We start from the raw sequence: 24,781 nt of genomic DNA on the forward strand, positions 1-24,781 counted from the left end.
CATCAGGGCATGTCAGGAGGGTAATATCGGGATAAAAATTGGCATAAAAATCCTGCCATGTGAACCAGGCATTACTCCTTCAGATTTGCATTGTGACTGACTGCTTGAACACATGCCAATTGTTGTCCTTAAAAAACCTTAAAAGACCTTATTTCCAGATTCCTTAAAATAAATCTTGGTTCTTAAACATAAATATTGACACTGAACTGTGATATCATTGCATCAATTTTATTGGTCCCCTTTTCCCTTTTTATTTGTATATAGTTTCATTAGTTTCTGTATCGCTTCATTTTGCTTGGTAATTTTCGTTAATTGGTTCTAGTCTAGTATTTTGTTAATTGAAATATTTTGCGTTAGAGTTTAATTTTTTTTGTTAATAAAATTTTACATTTTGAAGAGAAGTTTTTGTGAATTGATTCCATATGTGTGCAGAGTTTGCTGTTCAGTAATGCCAGTGCTAGAATCACTCTTTTTTTAAAGTGCCTGTGACGCGCTTTTCACTCAAATGTAGATATTGAAAGGAAATATCTTAATATTTCAGAAATTGGGCAGCAATTGACATCATATTAGCATTAAAGATATGATTAAAGACAATTGTGACACAAAATAGGCATATTTTGTTCTTACATTTTGCATGTCCAACGTTGCCAGGAAGTGATGTCAGAGGGGATGTCTCCGGTCATTCACTGTGTGAGCATCAATAACAAAAATTGTTCAGGTAGAACCCAAGTTGCGTTACACAAAGTGTTAATAAGGTGAAACTGTGAATTGCTGATGGTGGCAGCAACACTACGACAGCAGCCGTTAGTCTGCACTACTTTTCTGAAGCATAGAGGATCAGAGGTGCCTGGATCAGAGCTGGAAAACTGAGGAGGGACCGATGGGCTGGTCCCATCAAGCACAACCAGTTGTGATCAGAAAACTTCTTGGTCAACTGCTTTGAACAAGAAACCTTTGAATTCACCAGAGAAATTATGTCAGAGGTCGGTATATTTTACAGACAAAAGAGAATGTTGAAGCAGAGTCTGTAGCCACGTTGTTCAGAGCATCTGATGGGAAAAGATTGCTGAAGAAAATGTTGTTGCTGCTGTTGCTAAACAGATCAAGGTTCAGCAGATAAGAACACTTCCTTGTTGCAAAAGTACATTTAGAAATCGGCATTTATTGTTAATAATTAACAATCTGAAATTATTACTAAATAAGATAAATTACATGTGCATATGATATATGTAAATAAATGTTTCTCTAAAGATTCTAATATAAAGATTAAAAAAATGACACCAGGTGGTGTCTTCAGATCTTGAATCATCCCTTGTTGCTTCTGCTGCTCCGTGCTGCTCACTTAGCCTCCGGTTGTTTCACTCAGTGCCATTTTTACTGTAACCCTGGATTTACACTGTCTCTCCTCTGGTCCGGTCCGGTCCGCTGCGAAGCCTGGAGGAGCCCCAAGAACCATGTGCAGATCGTGAAATAAGGGCCGGTGATAAATGCGGTAGCAAGTCCAAAACAATTCATGTAAGTTAAACTGCTTCATTTTTTGTTTTATGCATCCAGATATTTTCATGTGTTTTGTTCCCCGAGTTCATTTGTTGCTTAATTTGGTGCATTTAATGTTTAATTGCTCGGTTTATAATACCTTAGTCAACCCAGTAACTGCTAATACAAACATGTATGTATAAATATATGTGTGTATTTATTAATACAGCGAGATCTTGTCCATCTTTAGTGAATTATTTTGAAAATCCAGATGTTGGGCTTGTTCTGTTACCTGGTGGTGCGGTGTGATTCATGCTTATTGACTCTGGCCATGCTCCGGCATCCAGCAAAAATAGACTCTGGTCAAAGGAGGCAGCACTTGTGTTCTGCCATCTGATGAAAGCTGATTTTGTTCTCCTGACTCTGCTGCGTCTCTCTCTGATAGTGACTGAAAGATATCTACAGAAACATCAGATTCTTCGCTGCCGTCTGTGTTGCTGCCATTGTAGCAGCAGTCAGTTTACCTGCAGGGATTCCCCTCTGACATCATAAGAGAGTGCAACAAAATCGCAAAGTAGTCTGGAAATGGCTTTTTAGTGAAATGTTTGACCATATATCTCAACAACCGTTCATTTCAGTGGCATGAATTTACTTTTTAAAATATTATATCGATGTTTCCTTTCCATAAATGTAATTGGATTTATCATGAAAGTTGATGTCACAGGCACTTCAAATTTGCAGGGGCTTAAATTTTGTAGGTGTTCCCTAAATTCTGCAAGTGTTTTTAAAGTTTGCAAGTGTTTTTCATCATGTCTGTGCAATTCATGTGTATCTTTGGAGCCAAGCCTCAAGAAAATGTCATTGTGGTGACATGATGACAATCTTGAAGTGTTTCTGCCATATGTGGAATTTCAAAATGATGGAGTCACAAAAATATGAATCTTTCTTATAATATTAATATTTAATTGTTATTGCAATTGTTCATTCCATTGAAATTGTCCTCTGCATTTAACCCATCCCTTAGGGAGCAGTGGGCTGTCATTGTCTGGCCCTCAGGGAGCATTCAGGGGGTGAGGGTCCTGCTCAGAGACCCAGAGTGGCAGGCTGTAGTATTCAAACCAGGGTACTTTTGGCCTCTCCAGGACGCAAATGCCCTGCTCTCTAACCACTAGGCCCCAAACTCGCCTTATATACTGTTTAGTCAGCATATTAGTCATCATTTTAATAGAAAATTGTGTTATTTTTGGCTGATTTCTGTTTAGGTTAAGAATAAACCATTTACAGATGTTAATGGAAAACTGTCATGAATGTCTAAATCAGGTGAGGCTGAAACTTTTACAGTGACATCTGGAGATGGTGGTCTCTAAATCTGGGCTGAAAGCAGTCTGAGATACCAGACAGTTTTACCTTAAATGGTTTATCCATATGAGTTAACAGTCAGTATTCAGATCTCATTGTTCATTCCATGTGGATCTGGTTCTAAAATAAGCTCCTGATGTAAGGTCACTGTGAAGTAAAACGATGGGTAATAATTAAGACCCAGAGGGAGTACCATGAGAGCTGATATGTGGTTTTATGGAGACATGCCTCCCCACAGACTTTGTCCTCTGCAACAAAAAGGACCCCCTATATGCAAACATAGGATCTAAACAGAGAGACAGACCCCACTCAGTCGTTCAGAGAACAAACCTGTTCTTCAACCGGTTCAGCTGCAGAGCCCCTGCTAGGTCCATCCCCCTCCACACCAGACTCAACATCTCCTCATTCTATAACAAACTTCACACCCAGCCCCCTCTCCATGCTGCTGCATTCCTCAGATTCTGATCCAAAGAAATTCATGCATACATTTGGTTTCATTAATAAACAGAGGCAGAAAATCTCAGACAGTGAAAATCACATCTGGACTAGCAGAGATTATTCCAGATGCTCACGCATAGATGGTTTAAAAAGAAAAATATTAGTCTTCTGCTTTCACCTTTAATGGACCATAAGGTCCATTGACCCTGACCATAAATCATTGATATTAAGCTTTCTACTGGTAAATACTTTGAGCTGTTTTTGCTTTGATAAGTTAACAGTTAAATCATGAATATGTTTAAGAAGAAAATGGGCATTTTTACAAGTATGATCATTTTGTCCTATTTTAATCTCATCTGAGGAATAAACTGTGGTTCTGAGAGCTGTTCCTAGTGGTTCTGAGTTACTACATTAATATCTCCTGTCTGATTGATGCCTGGTTGATTTCTCCAGCTGATAAAATGTGTGTGAAATGATTTATTTCTTTATCTGATGAGAGACGTTACAGTTTGGAAACAGTTAAAGTATATAAGAGGTAAAGTATTTATAACTGTCAAAATAGGATTATTTGTTCGAATCTGACACAGATTAAACTCAAACATTTCCTCCAGTGATGTAAAGATGCTGATATAACCCACAGCTCTGTGAACCTCATCATTCTCTGTGTTGCTTAGAAATAAAAAAGGTTTGGAAGAATTTATTTCTTTATGTGCTTACTGTTTGTTTTTGTGATATTTGAGCATTTTATGTCCCTAAATATGATCAGAAGGTGTGAGATTTAATCACTTAGATCATTATTATATTTCACAAATACAACTTTTTACAGGACAAACTCTTGACTCCTGAGCCACAGTTGCAAATGTTGAATGTTTTTCATTCTTTGGGGCCTCCTGGCTCATTTTAATTGTTATCTTGTTTAACCACATTTCATACTTATTTTAAAATATTCACTTTGAAACATCATGTTTGTAAACAAACGTAGAAACGGTAGTCCAGAATGACACTAGAAATATGGTCGTGATTTCCGGTTCCGCTGGCCCCGCCCCCTCTTCCCAAACACGCGGATCTCTTCCGGGTTCTTCATCCTTTGTTCCCTGTTCGTCAGCAGCCCAGAAGCGGGAGTGTTGATAAAGCTGTAAGAGAGCTGCAGCAGCAGCAGTTGATGAACTCTGGAAAGAAGTCCAGCAGCTTGAGGAACATCTGGTCAAAGAAACTGGAGGGAAGCAGGAGCTCAAACAGCGGCAGGACGCAGCAGAGGAAGAGACACCAGATGATGGATGATGTTTTCCAGCCCAGATTAGGTTTGGATGTTTCCTTCTTCATGCCAACTGTGTGGATGGTAGTTAAAGTTTAGGAGCCGTTTTCAGTCTGCTGGTGGATTATTCCTCTGAATTAGAACTCGTTGTTAGGATAGTGAAACATCAGCAGGAGCTTCTGGAGCCCAGCTCAGAAATATTAGAGTTTGAAACGACAGAGGATCATCTAACTGCGGTGAAGTGAGCCGACGATCGCTGACGGTAGAAATCAGATGCGTCCATCCATGGTGTATTACGGTAGAGGAGCTGTATGTTATGTACCAAACACCCTGCACCATGCAAACTGTTTAGGCTTCTACCTTCAGGTGGCGCTACAGAGCGCTGTCTGCTAAAACCAGCCTCCACAGAGACAGTTTCTTCCTCCAGGTTGTTTCTCTGATGAACTCTTGACAGTCAGAGATCCAGAACAACACCATGCATACCTGGACTGATCTCACATTATCTTCTATTGTAAACTCAGTTGTGTTTATATCTACATTTAAGAAGATATTCTTTATTATTGAGAACAAAATGTACCAGAGTCAAATGTCTTGTTTTCTGAACAAACTTGGCAATAAAGCTGATTTTATGTAGTTATCATTTCCTTTTAGTTATTTCAAAATAAAACAGCCATAACTGGATTAATCTGTGTTATATATTTGTATATTTTCAGTATGCATCACATATACTGAATCAGAAAGTTGTTCATAATGCATGTAATGTGTTTCAGTGCTGCCAGCAGATGTTAAAGAAGAGGCTCCTGAAGAACAGAGTCCTGATGTGGATCAGCAGGAGCCAGAGCCCCTCCAGATAAAGGAGGAACAGGAGGAACTCTGGACCAGTCAGGAAGGAGAGCAGCTCACTGTGAAGGAGGAGACTGATACCAGGTTTCCATTAACTGCAGCTCCTATCAAGAGTAAGGATTTGTTTGTGTGTGTGTCTCCTGTCTGGCAGCTAACAGTCTGGTGCATCTGGTTGTCTTTTATGATCTAAAGTAGATTTGCTTCACAAAAAGGAGGAAGAAATGAGACGTTTCTCTAGTTTCAGAGTTGACTTTATTAAATGAATGATACATATATACATACAGTACATATCTGGGCCAGCAAACCTAATCCTGTTATGGAACACAATGTGACTGTTTTTCATTTAATAAGCAAAATTAAAATGATCTCATTAAGCATTTATACTGTATTTGTGTAAAACTACTTGACTTCTAACAGTAACTTAGTAACGGTACAGAAATGTCATGATTCACTGCGTTTCATTCAGGACAAACAAGCGTATAAATGTATAAAAGTTTTTACTTTATTCAACAGTGAAGAAAAATGTTTAGATTTCTCATCTGATTTTATCAGTACGTTCTAGTGTTTCTAAAAGTGAGCACCATAGACCTGACTGGAGATTTAACTTGAGTCTGTGTATTAATATATTCATAATACAATAAAACCACATGATAATGGTCAATGTTGTTTAGGAATGTTTTCATAAGATTTTGCTGATATTTAATAACCAAAAAAGGTTTTAATACATTGAAGTTTTTTAATATTAACAATCCAGTGTACAGTTTGTACTTGAATGCACCATAGAGGTGCAGCTGGTGGAGGAAACCCTCCGAACCGACTCCCCAGAGACGGCACCAATGTGTCTGCTGTTGTAAAGACTCCCGGATCATTTGGGGCTGGTTGGATCCTGCAGTCAGCTGGTTTCAATGGTTAATAGACAACAGGAGCTCGCCTTCATGATTGGACTCGGTTACAGCTTGCGGGACGAGTTAATTTTTTCCTTTCTCAACCAGTAGAAGATGTCACTCTAGTAAATTCATTTCTTAATCCCTTTTATCAGTCTGGGAAGAATAAAGTAGGTTAAAATTACGACGATTCTGGATTGTGACCGTTTTAATTGATGTGCCTTGAACTGTGAGCACTTTTATGCAAAGTTTTATTGAATGTTTGTGCTTTGGACGAAGTGCTCATCCACGTATTTATAATTCCTAACCAGATCATCCACATTTAGATATACTATAAAATTGTGATTGTTGAACTACTAGAACCCAATAATAATAAGTAATACTTGGAACTATTAATTAATAACTGTTAATCAAAATCACCTAACGTTATCATCAGTAGGGATGGTAACCTTTCACATTTGAACCGATAAGGTACCGATACCCAGTACATGGGAATCAATACCGGTACTCAACGGTACCGATTTTCGGTACTTTTGTGTGCGTTTATGTTTATTTGTGTAAAATACATGAAATTCTTTTTATTTAACATATTTGTTTCTTAATATATAAACTTGAAAGAAAATATCAAGTCAACATCCGACGGTTTGTATCGTGACATCGCAGTTTTCACAAGTTTCTTCAACATGAGAAACCAACATGTTTTTTCTTAATGATGCACAAATTAAAACCCAGTTCCACGTATAACCATTTCTGTGTGATTTTACTCCAAGGAGGGCAAATCAGTTTACGACAAATGAGCAAAAGAGGATGAAGTAAAAATAAATAAAGATATCCTATTTTACAAATGGAAGTATTACGAACTACAAATGAAAGCGAAGCAAACTTCTTTGCTGTGAACTACTTTGTTTCTTGTGCTGTTCTTTTTCAAGAACACCAACATGTCAACTTTCACGGGCAACAGCCAAGTCCGCTCCACACTGACTGTTTCTCCTGCTGTGGAAAAAACCTGCCCTGAAGGAGTGAAAGATGCTTGAACGCACAGATATGTTTTGGCCAAACTGGCCAGTATCGGCATCTGATGCCTCTTCTGCCACCACCACAAGAGGGGATGCACTAAGCTGAGGACTGCTGGAAACCTCCGGTAGACCCCCAGCTCGTTCTTGGCCTTTTCGGCCAACGAAGGTGCACTGATGTCTGCCTCAGTCTGTTGTAGGAGCACTGCCTGGTCTTCATCCTCAAGGAGCTCCCCAAGAGCTGAAAGTTGTTTCTTACTTTTTCCAGGTGCTGCTACCATTTCTTCTCCTTCAGACATATCCTCCTCTTCCTCCTGCTGCTCATGTCTTTTCTCCTCCTGCTGGGTCACCTCTCCAACCTTTACATTAAGCATCCACAACAAGTAATTAAAATAATATGATGATATTAGAACAGAACACATATATCCATTTGTCCACATTACAACCCCAATGAACAAACCTTGTCTCCACTTAAGAGGGCTACAGCTGCATCCTCTCAGCGAATCCAAACAGCGTCATCGTGAACCTTGACTCTAAAACAAGGATCTAGAGCAGTAGCCTCCTCAAGGAACTGCCATAGCTCTTCGTTTGTTTCCTCCTATGAATATTAAGCATCAGAATTTGGATAATGCATTTTAAAGGTGAATAATTGCACCATTACGTTGATGGTTAACAAATGATCAATCAATTAAGAGTTTAAATTAAATGCATACTGTGTAACGATGGGAGAAATCTGCCCAGACGTTCTCCTTGATGGCTCTCTTGAATGCAGAGTCATCATCGTTCACCTCAGATTTGGCCTTCACTTTCTCCAGGATGGGGACGATTTGCCCAGCAGTGGCACTCTTCTCACATGAGACAGCAACTGTAGATGTTTAAAGGACCCTCATGTTGTCCATAAAGTCCTCACACTTGCTGATGTCATCATCTGACGCTCTCTCTAATTTTGGAGGGAAATCCAACATGATACAGACTATTTTAAGTCAGCAGAAGTGTAATTTATCATTTTCTCACTGTTTATACCACACCTTTACATACATTTTCTAAACCTGTCTTTGTCCATAGCCGTCTTGATGCGCAGGTCCCTTAATGCAGCCTGGATGGCAGGGTACTATTCTATGAACCTCTCCACCATGAGGAAGAGGCTGTTCCATCTGGTTCTCACATCCACTGAAGGAATGATCATCAAGGCCTTTGACAAGACAGAAAAAAACTATTCACCCAGTGTAACATAGTTGTAAGAATATTAATAATGTAGAAATTGGCAAAATTATTTAAAATCATGTCTATAAAGTCACTACTGCTGAGAGCTAAGGGAATGCATGACTCAAGTTTGCCAACTGTACTAAAAAGAAACCTAGTGTTCTCTTCTATTTGTGATGGGAAATAAGCTGCTCTAGCTTGGCGGAGTGTCTTTATGCAACATTAGACTATTTTTCAAGATTAAATAGGACTCCAATAGGTGTGTATAGTTTTTTTTTTTTTTTTTGCGGCACTAGTGGCCTTTATTTTTCAGTGTTTCTGACAGTAGGCAGACAGGAAATGGGGACAAAGAGACGGGGAAGACATGCGGCAAGGGTTTCCGTGGCCAGGACTCGAACCCGGGACAGCTGCGTTGAGGACTGAGCCTCTACACCCGCTACACCACCAGCTCCACGCCCTTAACCCCTTTCACCACCAGCTCCGCGCCCTTAACCCCCTACACCACGGAGAGGATAATCCCTTGTCCTGGTGGAAGGTGCACCAGGTCAATTTTCCACAACTGTCCAAGATTGCCTGGAGGTACCTTTGCATACCTGCCACCAGTGCACCTTCAGAGCGTCTGTTTAGCACCGGGGGAATATAGCGACGTGCACTCATTCGTCTTTGAAACCAGAAAAGGTCAATATGCTAATGTTCGTAGCAGAAAACCTCTGAAATACAAGGATCATGGCTAGAACACCAACCATCAGTCTGGTTGTTGTTACTGACCTCGCGACCCAATATGAAATAAGCAGGTATAGAAAATGAATGAATCTTTGAACAGTTTTTTTAATTTATGAATATTTCTGACTTGCTGTGTTGTTTTCCTATTTTGCTCTTTAGCTCCGGAATGTTGTGCAGAGCTGATCTTGTTTTTTTTATAAATTTTTTACAATGTTCAAACCATATTTGCACTTTTATCACTTTTGTAGACCTTTTTTCTGCACTTTGTGTGAAATGGTATGGACTGACTAGTTATATGGACACATATAAACCAGTTGTTGGTTCAAACAATGTTTACATATTTATGTTCCTTCTCGTACTCGTACTTGTCGTCTTCAGCTTTATGCGGAACCGGGTCGTGGGGGCAGCAGACTCAGTAGAGACACAATACAGGTCCTTCTCAAAATATTAGCATATTGTGATAAAGTTCATTATTTTCCATAATGTCATGATGAAAATTTAACATTCATATATTTTAGATTCATTGCACACTAACTGAAATATTTCAGGTCTTTTATTGTCTTAATACGGATGATTTTGGCATACAGCTCATGAAAACCCAAAATTCCTATCTCACAAAATTAGCATATTTCATCCGACCAATAAAAGAAAAGTGTTTTTAATACAAAAAACGTCAACCTTCAAATAATCATGTACAGTTATGCACTCAATACTTGGTCGGGAATCCTTTTGCAGAAAGGACTGCTTCAATGCGGCGTGGCATGGAGGCAATCAGCCTGTGGCACTGCTGAGGTCTTATGGAGGCCCAGGATGCTTCGATAGCGGCCTTTAGCTCATCCAGAGTGTTGGGTCTTGAGTCTCTCAACGTTCTCTTCACAATATCCCACATATTCTCTATGGGGTTCAGGTCAGGAGAGTTGGCAGGCCAATTGAGCACAGTGATACCATGGTCAGTAAACCATTTACCAGTGGTTTTGGCACTGTGAGCAGGTGCCAGGTTGTGCTGAAAAATGAAATCTTCATCTCCATAAAGCTTTTCAGCAGATGGAAGCATGAAGTGCTCCAAAATCTCCTGATAGCTAGCTGCATTGACCCTGCCCTTGATAAAACACAGTGGACCAACACCAGCAGCTGACACGGCACCCCAGACCATCACTGACTGTGGGTACTTGACACTGGACTTCTGGCATTTCCTTCTCCCCAGTCTTCCTCCAGACTCTGGCACCTTGATTTCTGAATGACATGCAGAATTTGCTTTCATCCGAAAAAAGTACTTTGGACCACTGAGCAACAGCCCAGTGCTGCTTCACTGTAGCCCAGGTCTGGGGAATGCGGCACCTGTAGACCATTTCCTGCACACGCCTGTGCACGGTGGCTCTGGATGTTTCTACTCCAGACTCAGTCCACTGCTTCCGCAGGTCCCCCAAGGTCTGGAATCGGCCCTTCTCCACAATCTTCCTCAGGGTCCGATCACCTCTTCTCATTGTGCAGCGTTTTCTGCCACACTTTTTCCTTCCCACAGACTTCCCACTGAGGTGCCTTGATACAGCACTCTGGGAACATCCTATTCGTTCAGAAATTTCTTTCTGTGTCTTACCCTCTTGCTTGAGGGTGTCAATAGTGGCCTTCTGGACAGCAGTCAGGTCGGCAGTCTTACCCATGATTGGGGTTTTGAGTGATGAACCAGGCTGGGAGTTTTAAAGGCCTCAGGAATCTTTTGCAGGTGTTTAGAGTTAACTCGTTGATTCAGATGATTAGGTTCATAGCTCGTTTAGAGACCCTTTTAATGATATGCTAATTTTGTGAGATAGGAATTTTGGGTTTTCATGAGCTGTATGCCAAAATCATCCGTATTAAGACAATAAAAGACCTGAAATATTTCAGTTAGTGTGCAATGAATCTAAAATATATGAATGTTAAATTTTCATCATGACATTATGGAAAATAATGAACTTTATCACAATATGCTAATATTTTGAGAAGGACCTGTATTTCTGAATGTTCCTTTTTGCCTAAATTGTATTTACAAACTGATAGAGGTGTACTTAGTAGTTCTCTGCACTTTGTGTGATCAACCGCAGCCTCACTATTTCATACTAGTGTGTTTTATAGAATAGCAGATTTTATAATATGTATGTTCAAGACATTTTTTACTTGTTTCTCAATAGTTGCATTAAAAATTCATCTTCAACCTCAGTTTTGTCTAATTTAGTAATAATAATAATAGATTTTATTTTAAATACATTGTCACACTATTGGCTCGTTGCACGATGTGGCTACAAAACGTCCGCTAATCGGAAGTTGTGAGGGCGAGTACTTCCTGTTCGGTTGTTCACCACCTAAAGCAATGGTGCTGTACTACACCCGCTGCCTTCAGGACCTCCCAAAAGTTTCAGTCAACGATGTTCTCCGCTTGATTCAAGCCTCATCATCAGCACCACGTTGCAAAAAAGTAAAGGGCTTCAAGTTTTACGTGTCGAATTACATTGACAACTATGAAGGTAAGCATTAAACACATTCAGTCACTGTTCAGCTAACTAGCTTTAGGTCGTATCTACTTTACAACTTTTTTTTCTACTTTAAAACTAATGCGTTATCGCTTTCTGCAATTATATGAAGTCTGTTTTAACCTAACCTCGAAGTCGTAGTTTCAGATTTCTACCCTGTTACCCTCTTTTATTGTCTTCACCACAGTGTCCAACAAAGACTCATCAGGACGGTTTATTACAGATCCATGCAAAGCACGATAAGCCTCATGAACTCAGAGTAGGGTGAAACAATAACAAGAAATGTTGTCTGTTCCACAAAAACAGGAGTACATTTTGGGGTTCTTATGTCACTGATGTGTAAGTTAAGTAGTAAGTATTTCTAGCTGTTTGGAAAAGTGATTGATTAGGTGCATACATCTAGCTTTGGCTTTAGCGTTAGCTTGCATGAGAACCTCATAATCTAGTCTCTAATGGCTTCAGTTCTTTGTTTGGCTGTAAGTTCAACCTCATTTCAAATTGTTAATGCAATGGCCAGTTCTTTCTGCTTTTTGGCTATTTTTCTGTTTATAGACTGAACACAGTACAGGTTCCTGTAAGAGTGATTGCTGTTGTTTTCTTCCGTGTTTGGTTGGCAAACAGCGTGATGGATTCCAGCGTATGCAGTTTATTTGAGTCACAGATATATTAGAGACGCAGGGAAATGATACTCTGTGAACAATGTTTTTTTCTTATCACATAATTATTACTCATTTAATGTGCAATGACACTCATAAATAATCAAAATTGCACTTTGCTGAAAATACAGTTTGGAATAGCAAATGTAAACCCAGAGTACAAATCAAAATACAATTAAGTTCACAAAAAAACAGCCAACACTCTGAAAACCTGTATTTTGTTCTAAAATAACCAAGTAACACCTTTATAGCTATTGCTGACTTTTTATTTTGTGTTTAGATGAAGTTTGAAGACTGCTATCCTGTACAAATCGCCGAAGTGGAGTGTTCCTGTGCAGCTGGTACTGTGTTGTGCAATCACAGTGTTGCACTACTGTACCAGACCGCACACTACTCTGCTCTGAATCTGACTGCCGTGCCGCCTATACTAAGCTGTACTGAATCGGAACAGAGCTGGCACAAACCAAGGACCATGGTAAGTGTGATCTTGATATTACATGCCATACAGTTCTATATTTGAAACAACATGGTAAAAGAAGTCATAAACTCATATTGTCCCAGTCAAAGTCCTGACCTAAACCCAATCGTGAATCTGTGGCAAAATCTGAAAACTGCTGTTCACAAACGCTCTCCATCTAATCTGACTGAGCCTGAGCTGTTTTGCAAAGAAGAATGGGCAAAAATTTCAGTCACTAGATTTGGAAAGCTGGTAGAGACATACCAAAAGACTTGCAGCTGTAATTGCAGCAAAAGGTGGTTCCACAAAGTATTGACTCAAGGGGGCTGAATACTTTTGCACACTGCCCTTGTCAGTTTTTTGTGTAAATAAATAAATAAATTGAAATCATGTATAATTTTCTTTCCACTTTATAATTGTATACCAGTTTGTGTTGGTCTTTCACATAAAATTCCAATAAAATATATTTGTTTTTGTGGTTTAAATGTGACAATATGTGGAAAAGTTTAAGGGGTACGAATACATTTGCAAGCCACTGTATTTGATGTTAATTAAAAATGTAAAATTAATCCCTATACACTACACTTACATATATTGTGCAAGTATGTGGTGTCGCTAATGTTATAATTTTTTCTGGTATAATTTCTTTTTATTGTTTTACAGGGTGTGAAACCAGGACGTGTACGCGACATGGTTTTTGTCTCCGCACGACAAAACAGCGCACAGTTGGAAATGGAGTAAGGTAATTCTTGTCAATGTACTCAATTACTGTATGTAGTTGCTTAAAAATTGACAATTCCTAAAAGCAGAATTGTTAATTGGGTGCCTTGCTTTTTTAAAGGAGCAAAAGATATAAGGCAGTGCGGGGAGACATGCCGGACCCTGATGTCCTCAGAGTGGCAGAGGTTTATGAGGACTTTGCAGCAGACCTTGCTCCTCTGATTACCACCATGGCCATCAGTGCTGATGTCCCACTAGTTGACTCAGCCTTTGGAAAAGTCCAGGAAGGCAGACCTATCGTTTTCCAGCATCCACCACCAGTCAGCCGAATTATCATTCGCCACGTGGATGTCCCTCCTCCAATGCCATCGCCATGGGACAATTACCATCTTGAGACCACCTCTGTCCAGTTTGTCTGCACCCACCAGCAGCAACTAGAACTGGAGTGTCTTGCAACAACGCTGGAACACTCCCGTCAAATTGAAATTGCTACCAGGGAGCAGAGCACAACAGCTGAATGGCATAATGTCAGGAAACCCCGAGTAACTTCCTCTCGGTTCCGGGAAGTGTGTCATGTAAAAGGGTCCAGTTCTGCTCTGAGTTTAGCACAGCGAAGCAAGAAGGGAATAGCAGCCATGGTGGCTATAAAGAGAGGCCTTGTACTAGAACCATTGGCTATTCAACAATACACCAGAATCAAGAACACCAACTATTGGCCTTGCGGCTTCATCATTCATCCCGATGCTCCATGGTTGGGATCCTCTCTGGATGGTGTAGTTTTTGAGAGACCAAGCTTTGGTTTATTGGAGATCAAATGTCCCAATGCTAAAAGTTATGTTGATTGTAAGTACTTAAGAAAATGTAATGGCACAATGAAACTTTGGTCAAGTCACTGTTACTACTGGCAGGTGCAGGGGCAGCTCCAGATTACAGGCATGGAGTGGTGCGATTTTGTAGTCTATGCAGAGGATGACATTGTTGTCCAGCACATTTATAGGGACCTTAGTGTGTGTCAGACAATCAGAGAAAAGGTTGATCATTTCTTCTTTTATGTTTACTTTTCCAGTACATAGATTATTTTGTATCGGCACGTGGATGCCCCTCCTCCACTACCATAGCATCAACATCAATCATCCCATGAATTTTGTTCCAACAGTAATTTATTAATGGTTATCTTTTCAACTGTTTTCCACCTGTTAACTATAAGCAATGTTAATTGAGAAGTGTTTGAGGTTTTAAAGAGCCAATGAAAAGCTCTTAAAAACATCTCTTATTCAAAATGCAAGTTTAAACAGATCAAAGAAAATAAACTGATATGAAAATAAATGCTAAATCTTCACAGCATGTTCTCATTGAATAAGGATGGAAACATAGTTTTGCAAAGTATTTTAATTGAACATAAAGTTCAATTAAAGTTCAAAGCACAAAGAACACAATAGATGATTTATCACAACCAAATCAAAATTGCAAGTTCAATGGCAATGGGTGCTGTTGTTTCATTAGTTTAATTAATATTTACACATTGTTTAAACATCCAACCTGAATGCATTAATACAGCATAAGTTAAATCTGAAATTACAATGAATAAAGTCACACAGAATCCTACATATTTTGGATTCAAAATGGACAATTAAATAAATAAATGTGAATGTCTCAATATTTAAATGTACCATGAAATAAATGTGCCATTAAATAAATACCATTAAATTATTAAATGCACATTAACTAATTAAATATAATTATTTAATTATGCATTTCATAATTTAATGGCATTTATTTATTAGCAGATTTATTTCATGGTACATTTAAATATTTCATGAGAAATTAACATTTATTTATTTCATGATATATTTATTTACTTTTGACCTTTCATATTTCTATCACCTGAAGAAGCCCATTTAACAGTTTGAGAAACAAAATTAACCAACACCCACATTTATCTTTTTGCCATCATTTAAATCTATACCATTTCATTAAACATCTGAAAATGTAACTGTTGACATTGTATTTACTGCTTTAACTTGCCCATGCCTTCACGAGGGGCCCATTCTGGTAATTTACCAGTTAACAAGCCACGTTGTAGAGCTCATCAATGATCCCACACACGGACACTGGTAGTACGCGGTCAAAAAGTTTGTTCTCCTTCACTCTCCTGATGCAGCGTTCTACATGGACCCTCAGCCGAGCAATGGACTGAGTCTCATGAACATCATGTGGGCTCATCTGATTTTTCCCCCAGAGGAAGGCTGGCCTATAAACTTTGCAGGGAGCCAGATTGTTAATTAGAAAGCCCTTGTCAACCATTATTGCCATGTCTGGCTCTAATACATTGATTATGCCTGATTGCTTGAAGATCTCACGATCACTCGTGGATCCAGCAAACAGGGCAAAGACAAATGTGATGGCACCATGACGTGCCATGCCGATCATGGCCTTGAGTGTAGAGTGGGACTTGTATGCAGAAAACACCTCACTCTGCAATAGGAGATCCAATGGTGTCTGGCAGTAGATTTCAGTGCAATCAAGCACTACTTGAATGTCGGGGTATGAAGCAAACTGCTGGAAGTCGAGCATGCACCACCTCCTTGGGCAACCAGAGGCGTTGGCTTCCAAGCAGGTGGTATAGAAAGTTGGCCCATGTAGTGATGATCCTGCTTACAGTTGTTCGGTGGATGCCAAACCTTTCAGCAAGATCTCTGTGTGGCTGACCCAAGGACAGGTACATCAAGAAAAGGAACAGCTCATCAATAGGAAGAAGTTTCTTCAAAAGAAGAAAAGACACAAAAACATAATGCACAGAAATTAAGATACAACTCTTACAATACAACTTCTACAAACACCTGTTTATAAATGCTTTTGAAAAGACATTTTTAGAGGGTGATTCATGAAAAATTGTATAAAAATGTGGTTTTCTCATGATTATGTCAACTATAATCACACGTAGTTCCTAGTTACTCCACTAGAAGAGAGTAAAATCACAAAGCTTCAATCTCAATCAGCTCTAAAATTGGCCTTGATTAAATATCACAACGCAATAATATTAGAAATGCAGCTAAAACTACATGTGGGTATGGATATCATCCTTTTGCACATTAATTATTGCTTTTCTCACCACACTGCAAAGATTACTCCAGATCTGTTTGTCACACACTAACCTACAAAATAATCATCATACCGTGTATGTGTGAAATCTGTCAGAGTCAGCTATGGAGGCCTTGGTATTGGTGACCCGAATCATCTTGGTCTTCACAGCAGACTCCACGAGCTTTCAGAAACATTGGAACTGGTTGTCTGAAGCAAATCTGTGGAAATAAAATAAAACATATATGGAGTAATTGATATCATAACCCAATTGTAAACCCCGCCGTTAAGCTGAATGACTAGGACTAATGTGTGTATATATATATATATATATATATATATATATATATATATACAGTACAGACCAAAAGTTTGGACACACCTACTCATTCAAAGAGTTTCTTTATTTTCATGACTGAATATTGTAGCTTCACACTGAAGGCATCAAAACTATGAATTAACACATGTGGAATTATATACTGAACAAAAAAGTGTGAAACAACTGAAAATATGTTTTATATTCTAGGTTCTTCAAAGTAGCCACCTTTTGCTTTGATTATTGCTCCGCATACTCTTGGTATTCTGTTGATGAGCTTCAAGAGGTAGTCACCTGAAATGGTTTTCCAACAGTCTTGAAGGAGTTCCCAGAGATGCTTAGCACTTGTTGGCCCTTTTGCCTTCACTCTGCGGTCCAGCTCAACCCAAACCATCTCGATTGGGTTCTGGTCCGGTGACTGTGGAGGCCAGGTTATCTGGCGCAGCACCCCATCACTCTCCTTCTTGGTCAAATAGCCCTTACACAGCCTGGAGGTGTGTTTGGGGTCATTGTCCTGTTGAAAAATAAATGATGGTCCAACTAAACCCAAACCGGATGGAATAGCATGCCGCTGCAAGATGCTGTGGTAGCCATGCTGGTTCAGTATGCCTTAAATTTTGAATAAATCCCCAACAGTGTCACCAGCAAAGCACCCCCACACCATCACACCTCCTCCTCCATGCTTCACGGTTATTTCTAGCCATCGGAAGGCTGTGCGCTGGGGTCAAAGTTTAACTATCTTGAACTTTGACCGCAGCGCGCAGGAGTTTGCAAAGCTTGCTCTTTGCTCGGTGCATCGAAAAAGCGGCGTGCGCACCGCGTCCCCCTTCATAGGGTGAAAAGAAGTGAGAACAGATTCAGAGCATGGGCAATAGCCAACATAAGAACAACACGGAGAGGGAGCCTAGATGCCAGTCAATTTCAGCGTGCCTGCGCTGGGGAGAACCCTGCCTAAGGGGATAGGTTAAATGCAGAGGACAATTTCGTTAGAATGTACAAATCCAATAACAAAAATAAAGATTATTCTATTATTATTACTATTTTACCTACTGTACTGTTCACTGATTATATTTATCAGATTATTTTCTCTAGTTCTAATCTTTATCGTTTTTGTAGCATTGTCAGGATAAAGTTGTTCATAATGCATATAATGTGTTTCAATGATGTCTGCAGATGTTAAAGAAGAGGCTCCTGAAGAACAGAGTTCTGATATGGACCAGCAGGAGCTGGAGCTCCTCCACATAAAGGAGGAACAGGAGGAACTCTGGACCAGTCAGGAAGGAGAGCAGCTCACTGTGAAGGAGGAGACTGATACCAGGTTTCCATTAACTGCAGCTCCTATCAAGAGTGAAGAGGATGAAGAAAAACCTCTGTTCTCTCAGCTTCATCAACGCCAAACAGAAGACAGAGATCTTCCAAGCAGCAGCTCAGCTGACCAGATAAAAGGAGAAATTAAAGAAGAGGACTGTGGAACAGCAGAATCCAGCAGGAACCCAGATCTAAATACTCATGGAAGCACTTCCGACTATTCAGAGATTGAAGATGAGGATGTGAAGCATCATAAATCTGAGCTTAAATGCTTATCAGACTCTGAAACTGAAGACAGTGAGGATGATTGGAAGGAGAGCAGGACTCCAGGATCAGGCAGAAACACTGTCAACAAATCTTTGAGCTGCTCTGATTGTGGAGGAAAATTTGCTAACAGACGCTCTCTTCAGAGTCACATGACATGTCATCCAAGATTAACGTCTTCAGATTGTTCCGGTAATGAGACTTGTTTCAGAGAGAAGAAAACTATTGATTCACTGACAAAAGTGCAGACAGGTAGTAAAAAGTTTAATTGTGGAGACTGTGGTAAAAGTTTTAACTTGAAACGAGATCTAAACAGACACACAAAAGTACACACTGGGGAGAAACCCTTTGGCTGTGATGCATGTGGAAAAAGATTTGCATACAAGTCACATTTAAACACACATGTAATCACCCACACAGGAGACAAACCCTTTAGTTGTGATGCATGTGGAACAAGATTTATCTACCAGTCAAGTTTAGCCAATCACATGAGAATTCACACAGGAGACAGCCCTTTCACTTGTGATCCGTGTGGAAAAAGATTTGCCTACAAGTCACATTTAAACAGACACATGAGAATCCACAGAGGAGATAAACCCTTTGGTTGTGATACATGTGGAAAGAGATTTGTCTACAAGTCATATTTAAAGAGACACATAAGAATCCACACAGGAGATAAACCCTTTGGTTGTGATACATGTGGAACAAGATTTGTCTACAAGTCATATTTAAACGTACACATGACAATCCACACAGGAGACAAACCCTTCATTTGTGATACATGTGGAACAAGATTTAACTACAAGTCAAGTTTAGTCAAACACATGAGAGTCCACAGAGGGGTTAAACCCTTTGGCTGTGATGCATGTGGAAAAAAATTTCCCTCCAAGTCACAATTAAACATACATAAGAGAATCCACACAGGAGTTAAACCCTTTGGTTGTGATGCATGTGGAAAAAGATTTCCCTCCAAATCACAATTAAACACACACATGAGAATCCACACAGGAGACAAACCCCTAAGTTGTGATGCATGTGGAAAAAGATTTACCTACAAGTCAAGTTTAGATAAACACATGAGAATCCACACAGGAGACAAACCCTTTGGTTGTGACACATGTGGAAAAAGATTTGCCTGGAAGTCACACTTAAACAGACACATAAGGTTACATACAGGAGATAAACCTTTCAGTTGTGATGCATGTGGAAAAAGATTTGCCTTGAAGTCACGCTTAGCCTTACATATAAGACTGCACACGGGAGACAAACCCTTTGGTTGTGATGCTTGTGGAAAACGATTTTCCTTAAAGTCACGTTTAGCCTTACACACGAAAATCCACACAGGAGACAAACCCTTTGGTTGTGATGCATGTGGAGAAAGATTTGCCAACAAGTCAAATTTAGACAAACACATAAGAGTCCACACAGGAGAAAAACCCCTAAGTTGTGATGCTTGTGGAAAAAGATTTACCTACAAGTCAAATTTAGACAAACATATGAGAATCCACAAAGGAGACAAACCCTTTGGTTGTGATGCATGTGGAAAAAGATTTACCCAAAAGTCACGCTTAGCCTTACATGTGAGAATTCATACAGGAGATAAACCCTTTGGTTGTGATGCATGTGAAAAAAATTTTTCATACAAGTCAAATTTAATCAGACACAGAAGACTCCACACAGGAGACAAACCTTTTGGTTGTGATGCATGTGGAAAAAGATTTACCACGAGGTCTTCTTTAAACATACACATGAGAATCCACACAGGAGACAAACCATTTGCTTGTGATGCATGTGGGAAAAGATTTGCCTACAAGTCGCATTTAAACAGACACATGAGAATCCACAAAAGTGACAAGCCCTTTGGTTGAGATGCTTGTGATATAAGATTACACAAAAAGTCAAAGTTAAAACCCACAAATGATAAACCACAGAGGAAATAAAAGCCCCCTTTCTACCGAAGTCCCAGTATTTGTTTTACCCGGATAATAAGAATCCCAGGGGATTGTGTATGTTTTGTTTACACTGCTCAGAAAGACCATGGAGCATTTATTTAAATCACCCTAATAACGTATGGGGAAGTTGTTAAAAAAACTCCACTATACCTTCAGTCCTGCATATGGCATTGCTCCTTTACTCAGTTTAAAAGACTATTCGCTAATAAATATTTTTTTTGTTTCAACTGATAAATTATAGATGATGAGCAGTTTATGAGTTATACAGTTAATTAATTACTTCCATTATTCTCTAAGTTGCTATGGATCCATAGACAGGAAGAGTTTATATAATTATTTTACATACATTTTTTTATCATCCTGCATCTGCCTAAGTTGTTACTTTACAACTTCTATATCTACTAAACACTTATCAACACACCTATATTTCTTTTATTATCATCAGGTAAACTCATATTAGATAACTACAGAACATGTTTTCAGTAAACATTTTACTTAATGAAGTAAAACAAAACTGATGAATCAGTCCAAAGGTACAGGAAATAAATACCTTGACTGTCTAATCATAAGCAAGAATTTATATAAAGTACAGGATGCATAAAGTAGAGCAGAGGATGGCAGGATCACCGAGCTTCTGCATCCAAACCTGGAACTGTTGTCTCTCCTCCTGTAGAGCTGTCTGCATAAAACTAAAATAAATAAATACAAATAAAATACAAATAAATTAAAATAGATTAGATGAATTAGATAGACGTATATGAGAGAAATAAATATGAGTTCATACTCTACAAAGTTAGGTTTACATGATAGGACAATCGTATGTACATGGAAAATAGTGCTCTGATCATCAGCGCTGCAATAAAATATTTGTCTTACAGAACTGTGGTGAAATAGTTTATAATTAACGCCAACAATAACTTGAAATGTCCAAATTTTCGGCTGAAAATATACCATTTTTATTTTCTTGCGGTTATTCACCACATACCTACTAAACACTTTATATTCATTTTCAACTGCCACAAACAGATAACAGATAGTGGGAAATCCCAGAGTACCAGGTCAAGATCAGGCAGCGGTTAGTGGGAAAGTCCCAGTCCAACCGCTCGCTTAGCTTAGCTTACCTCAGCAGCCAGACCACCATGTAACTCTGAAATACAATTTCAATGTAGGGTCATTCTTGATGAACTGACTGCACAGATTAAGTTTTGAGGTCTTCTTTCTCGCTTATAAACATCCTAAAACTACCTTTTGTGACAAATTAATGGTGTAAAAACAAATAATATCTAAACTAACATTCACTGGTGGAGCCATGCCTCACTGCACGCAACCCTTCAAATAATTCAGGGGAAAGCTGAAAATACCTACTTTAGAATGGACCCATTTCCCTGTGAAAGTAAAGCCCTGGTAAAGTGAAATTACCTGGGTAAATTTATATCAAAACACACCCTGGGCTTTCCAAAGCAAATGTAAAAGGGGCTAAACACTTTAGTTGTGATGCCTGTGGTAAACATTTAGCCTTTAAACCCTTAAGCCCTGCCTATTTTTCTTCGGCCGTAAAACTGGTTAAAACACGGTTAAGTTTTTTTTTTCTAAATATCTCGGAAGATGAGGCTTCAATGTTGATAAATCAAGTTATCGAATTTGTTTTACACAAATTCTTTCGGTTTTACAGCACATTAAAAACACAGGAAGTTGTTTTAAGGTCCTACCGGAAGTAGTGTTTCTTTTGGGAAAATACTTCCATACACAGACATAGTATGGTCCGCCCCCACTTGACCAGTATGTACGGAAACTAGAGACCCTCACCTTTCGAACGAGGTATGTCACGTGTTTGCTCGATAACAAAACTATACAATTCAACTTGTTTTTTATTCATTATATTGATATTATGCTGTGCACAATGATACATTTTGATGATACACAGGGTAAATGTCATGCCCAAAGGCTATGTCGTATGCAGAATGACTCCTACAATGGTAATCAGTACTTTTATTTGACCAGATTCCCTTTTATGAGGTGAAAAACACATTCGGCACCGTTTTGGCACATTTGGCTAAATTTTGCCGAAATCCCAGCTCCGCCTGCCACATTGCCCACTAAAACCTTTGTGGAACAGAAATGCTTCAACTGATTCAGTCCAAATTTGCTGCAGTTATAGCCAAGATGTTGATGAATACAACCCGGGGGTTCTCCTGGATTTCCAAAGAATTTTCATGGTGTTTTGCAATGTTTATTTAGAATAAAATTAAGGCGAGGGCCAAAAAGTAGAAAATCTTCTGTGTTTAATCATGAATAAATCAGACATAGTAATGTTTGCAACAGTGGTTCCACTAAAATATATTCAGTTATGTCTTACCTTTACACAGGTACCAAAAGTTTGCATGTAGTCCTTGTAGTTGTGGAGCTATACTTGATTTATTTAAGGTATGTAATTTCAGGTGGAAATTGCTCTAAAACTCCTTAGGGCTTAACAGGTTAAGTCATCTTTAAACATACACACAAGAATAGACAGTGGAGAGAAACATTTTGGATGTAATGAATGTTAAAAAAAGTACCATACTTACTTTCTTACCTTTCTGACTCTTTTGTAGCCATTTCTGCACCACATGTGGTCCCAACATGGACCTCCAGCATCTCACTTTTACTTACATGCTTTATTTATGACAAGCTCTGTCATGAAGTCATACCTTTTAGCAATAATAGCTAAGGGCTTTATGTTGATTAGCAGCTGAAAAAAGTACTGTACAGTATTGCATTTACTTTTTAACTTGTCCTATTTTTACTTTAATCATGGTTGTTTTTAACATTCATGTTGACACTGAAAGTGATAGCCTAAATATAGCCTTTAATGCTTTCTTAGACATAATTGGCTTTGCTAAAAATATTCCCAAACCTACCCACTTTTGACTTCATTCTCTGGACCTTGTGCTGACAAATGGCATTGATTGTAAAGGAATACTAGCATTTCCTGATAACACTTTCCTGTCTGACTATTTTTAATAACCTTTGATTTAAGAGTACTCCACGCCTGAAAGAAAATGTCATTATAGTAGATCATTATCAGACAATGCTGTAACAACCTTTAAAGAATCTGTTCCACTTTTAATTGTCTTATTATCACAGAAAAACAGCTTAGGGCACAAATTTAGTTTTGTCCCTTTTACAAATGGATTCTCTTGTTCATAGTGTTACTTCCTCATTGTGTGGTGCATTAGACAATGTAGCCCCCTTGAATAAGAATTTAATTATTCATAGGAGGCTGACTCCCTGGTTTAAGTCAGAGCTGTGTATGTAACAGTTAAAATGGTTGAGGTTAAATTCTGCTAATATGCACCATCTGCTGGTTAAAGGTTATACTGCATTCACTCATAGAGAGCAAGGTATTGTGGGTAATCCTCAAAGCCATGAGGATTTCTGGCAAGGAAACATGTCTCTTCTATGTCCAATAAAGAAATATTATTATTAATATACCTATAAAAAAAGAGCGCTTGTTTATTGGCCAGAGACTGACTTTACCTTGATGCTCATAGTGTGAAATACAGATGAGTATTAAAGACGACTGATGCCACAGTTCGAGCAGCTCCTTGTGATTATTTCTACACCAGAGAAGCCACCAGAAGTGCATAGGTCACATTGTTGCAGTGATTCGTCCAAGACTAGGCCAGACCAGGCTGGTGACTTCTGGACTTCATGTAGCTAGGCTCCACTATGCTGTCTGGGTTGTCAACATTAGTCTAGAATGTCTGGTGTATTAATAAGCTCATGTGAAGTGGGTTTTTTTTTTTTACTTTTTTGATTACTTTTGGACTTTCCTCAAAATGAACTTCAGTAATTTTGGAGAATCAAACACGACTCCACTCTCTGTTGGTAGAGGTAGAAGGTTCTTTAACACCCCTGTCCCATTCTCTCTGGGTGACCAATCATTAGGTGGGACGTTACTTGATGTAATGCTAGAAATGTCTCATTTGTGACTGGGGAAGCTGTTACACCCAGTAGTCAGCCCTGTCCTATTATTTAACCTCCTCAGTGTTCTAGCACATCACTTCCAGATTTGAATGCTACTAATGCTGGACTCAGATGAGCGCTATTGTCCGGCAAATAGGGCAGCAGGTACCTGATAGTATTATGTCACACCTTCACTCAGACAACCTCAGTGGAACTGAGATAGAAAAAACCCAAAATGAAAGTCATCAAGTCCCACGCAGTACATTTGATCTCTCTCAAGTTCAGCTCGTCTCCAGAAACCAGGTGAGGGAACCGCCTTTTTTTAGAGGGGAGAGTTCTGATGCAGTTACAGTTGATGAATGGGAGGACTCAATGAGAAAT

The 24,781-nt window shown here is 39.1% G+C and overlaps 4 protein-coding genes across 13 annotated transcripts in view; 3 read left to right on the forward strand and 1 right to left on the reverse strand.

Annotated features, from left to right (window-relative positions):
- The window catches only part of LOC124861391 (NACHT, LRR and PYD domains-containing protein 3-like), a 923,911-nt gene that overhangs the window by 867,459 nt on the left and 31,671 nt on the right, over positions 1-24,781 (forward strand). The gene's annotated exons all lie outside the window — the stretch shown is intronic.
- LOC124861426 (gastrula zinc finger protein XlCGF57.1-like) overlaps positions 1-24,781 on the reverse strand; it is a 1,067,819-nt gene that overhangs the window by 475,648 nt on the left and 567,390 nt on the right. The window lies entirely within an intron of this gene.
- The window catches only part of LOC124861417 (gastrula zinc finger protein XlCGF57.1-like), a 364,644-nt gene that overhangs the window by 48,516 nt on the left and 291,347 nt on the right, over positions 1-24,781 (forward strand). Inside the window, exons 4-5 of one of the 3 annotated variants that reach the window (XM_047355163.1) lie at positions 5,299-5,484; positions 18,105-24,025. The exons of 1 other annotated variant lie outside the window; for it this stretch is intronic. In XM_047355163.1, coding sequence (XP_047211119.1) covers positions 5,299-5,484; positions 18,105-20,371 — 2,453 coding nt within the window. In that variant the 3' untranslated portion in view covers positions 20,372-24,025. Of the gene's footprint in view, positions 1-5,298; positions 5,485-18,104; positions 24,026-24,781 lie in introns of those variants that run through there. One more of the 3 variants, XM_047355164.1, reaches the window with a different exon arrangement.
- On the forward strand, positions 11,153-14,860 carry LOC124861480. Its single transcript, XM_047355276.1, has 3 exons — positions 11,153-12,832; positions 13,478-13,556; positions 13,656-14,860. Exon 3 carries the CDS (start codon positions 13,687-13,689, stop codon positions 14,605-14,607), a length of 921 nt encoding a protein of 306 aa, XP_047211232.1. The 5' UTR covers positions 11,153-12,832; positions 13,478-13,556; positions 13,656-13,686; the 3' UTR covers positions 14,608-14,860.

Source organism: Girardinichthys multiradiatus, chromosome 24, assembly GCF_021462225.1.
Source record: "Girardinichthys multiradiatus isolate DD_20200921_A chromosome 24, DD_fGirMul_XY1, whole genome shotgun sequence".
Taxonomy (NCBI): Eukaryota; Metazoa; Chordata; class Actinopteri; order Cyprinodontiformes; family Goodeidae; genus Girardinichthys; species Girardinichthys multiradiatus.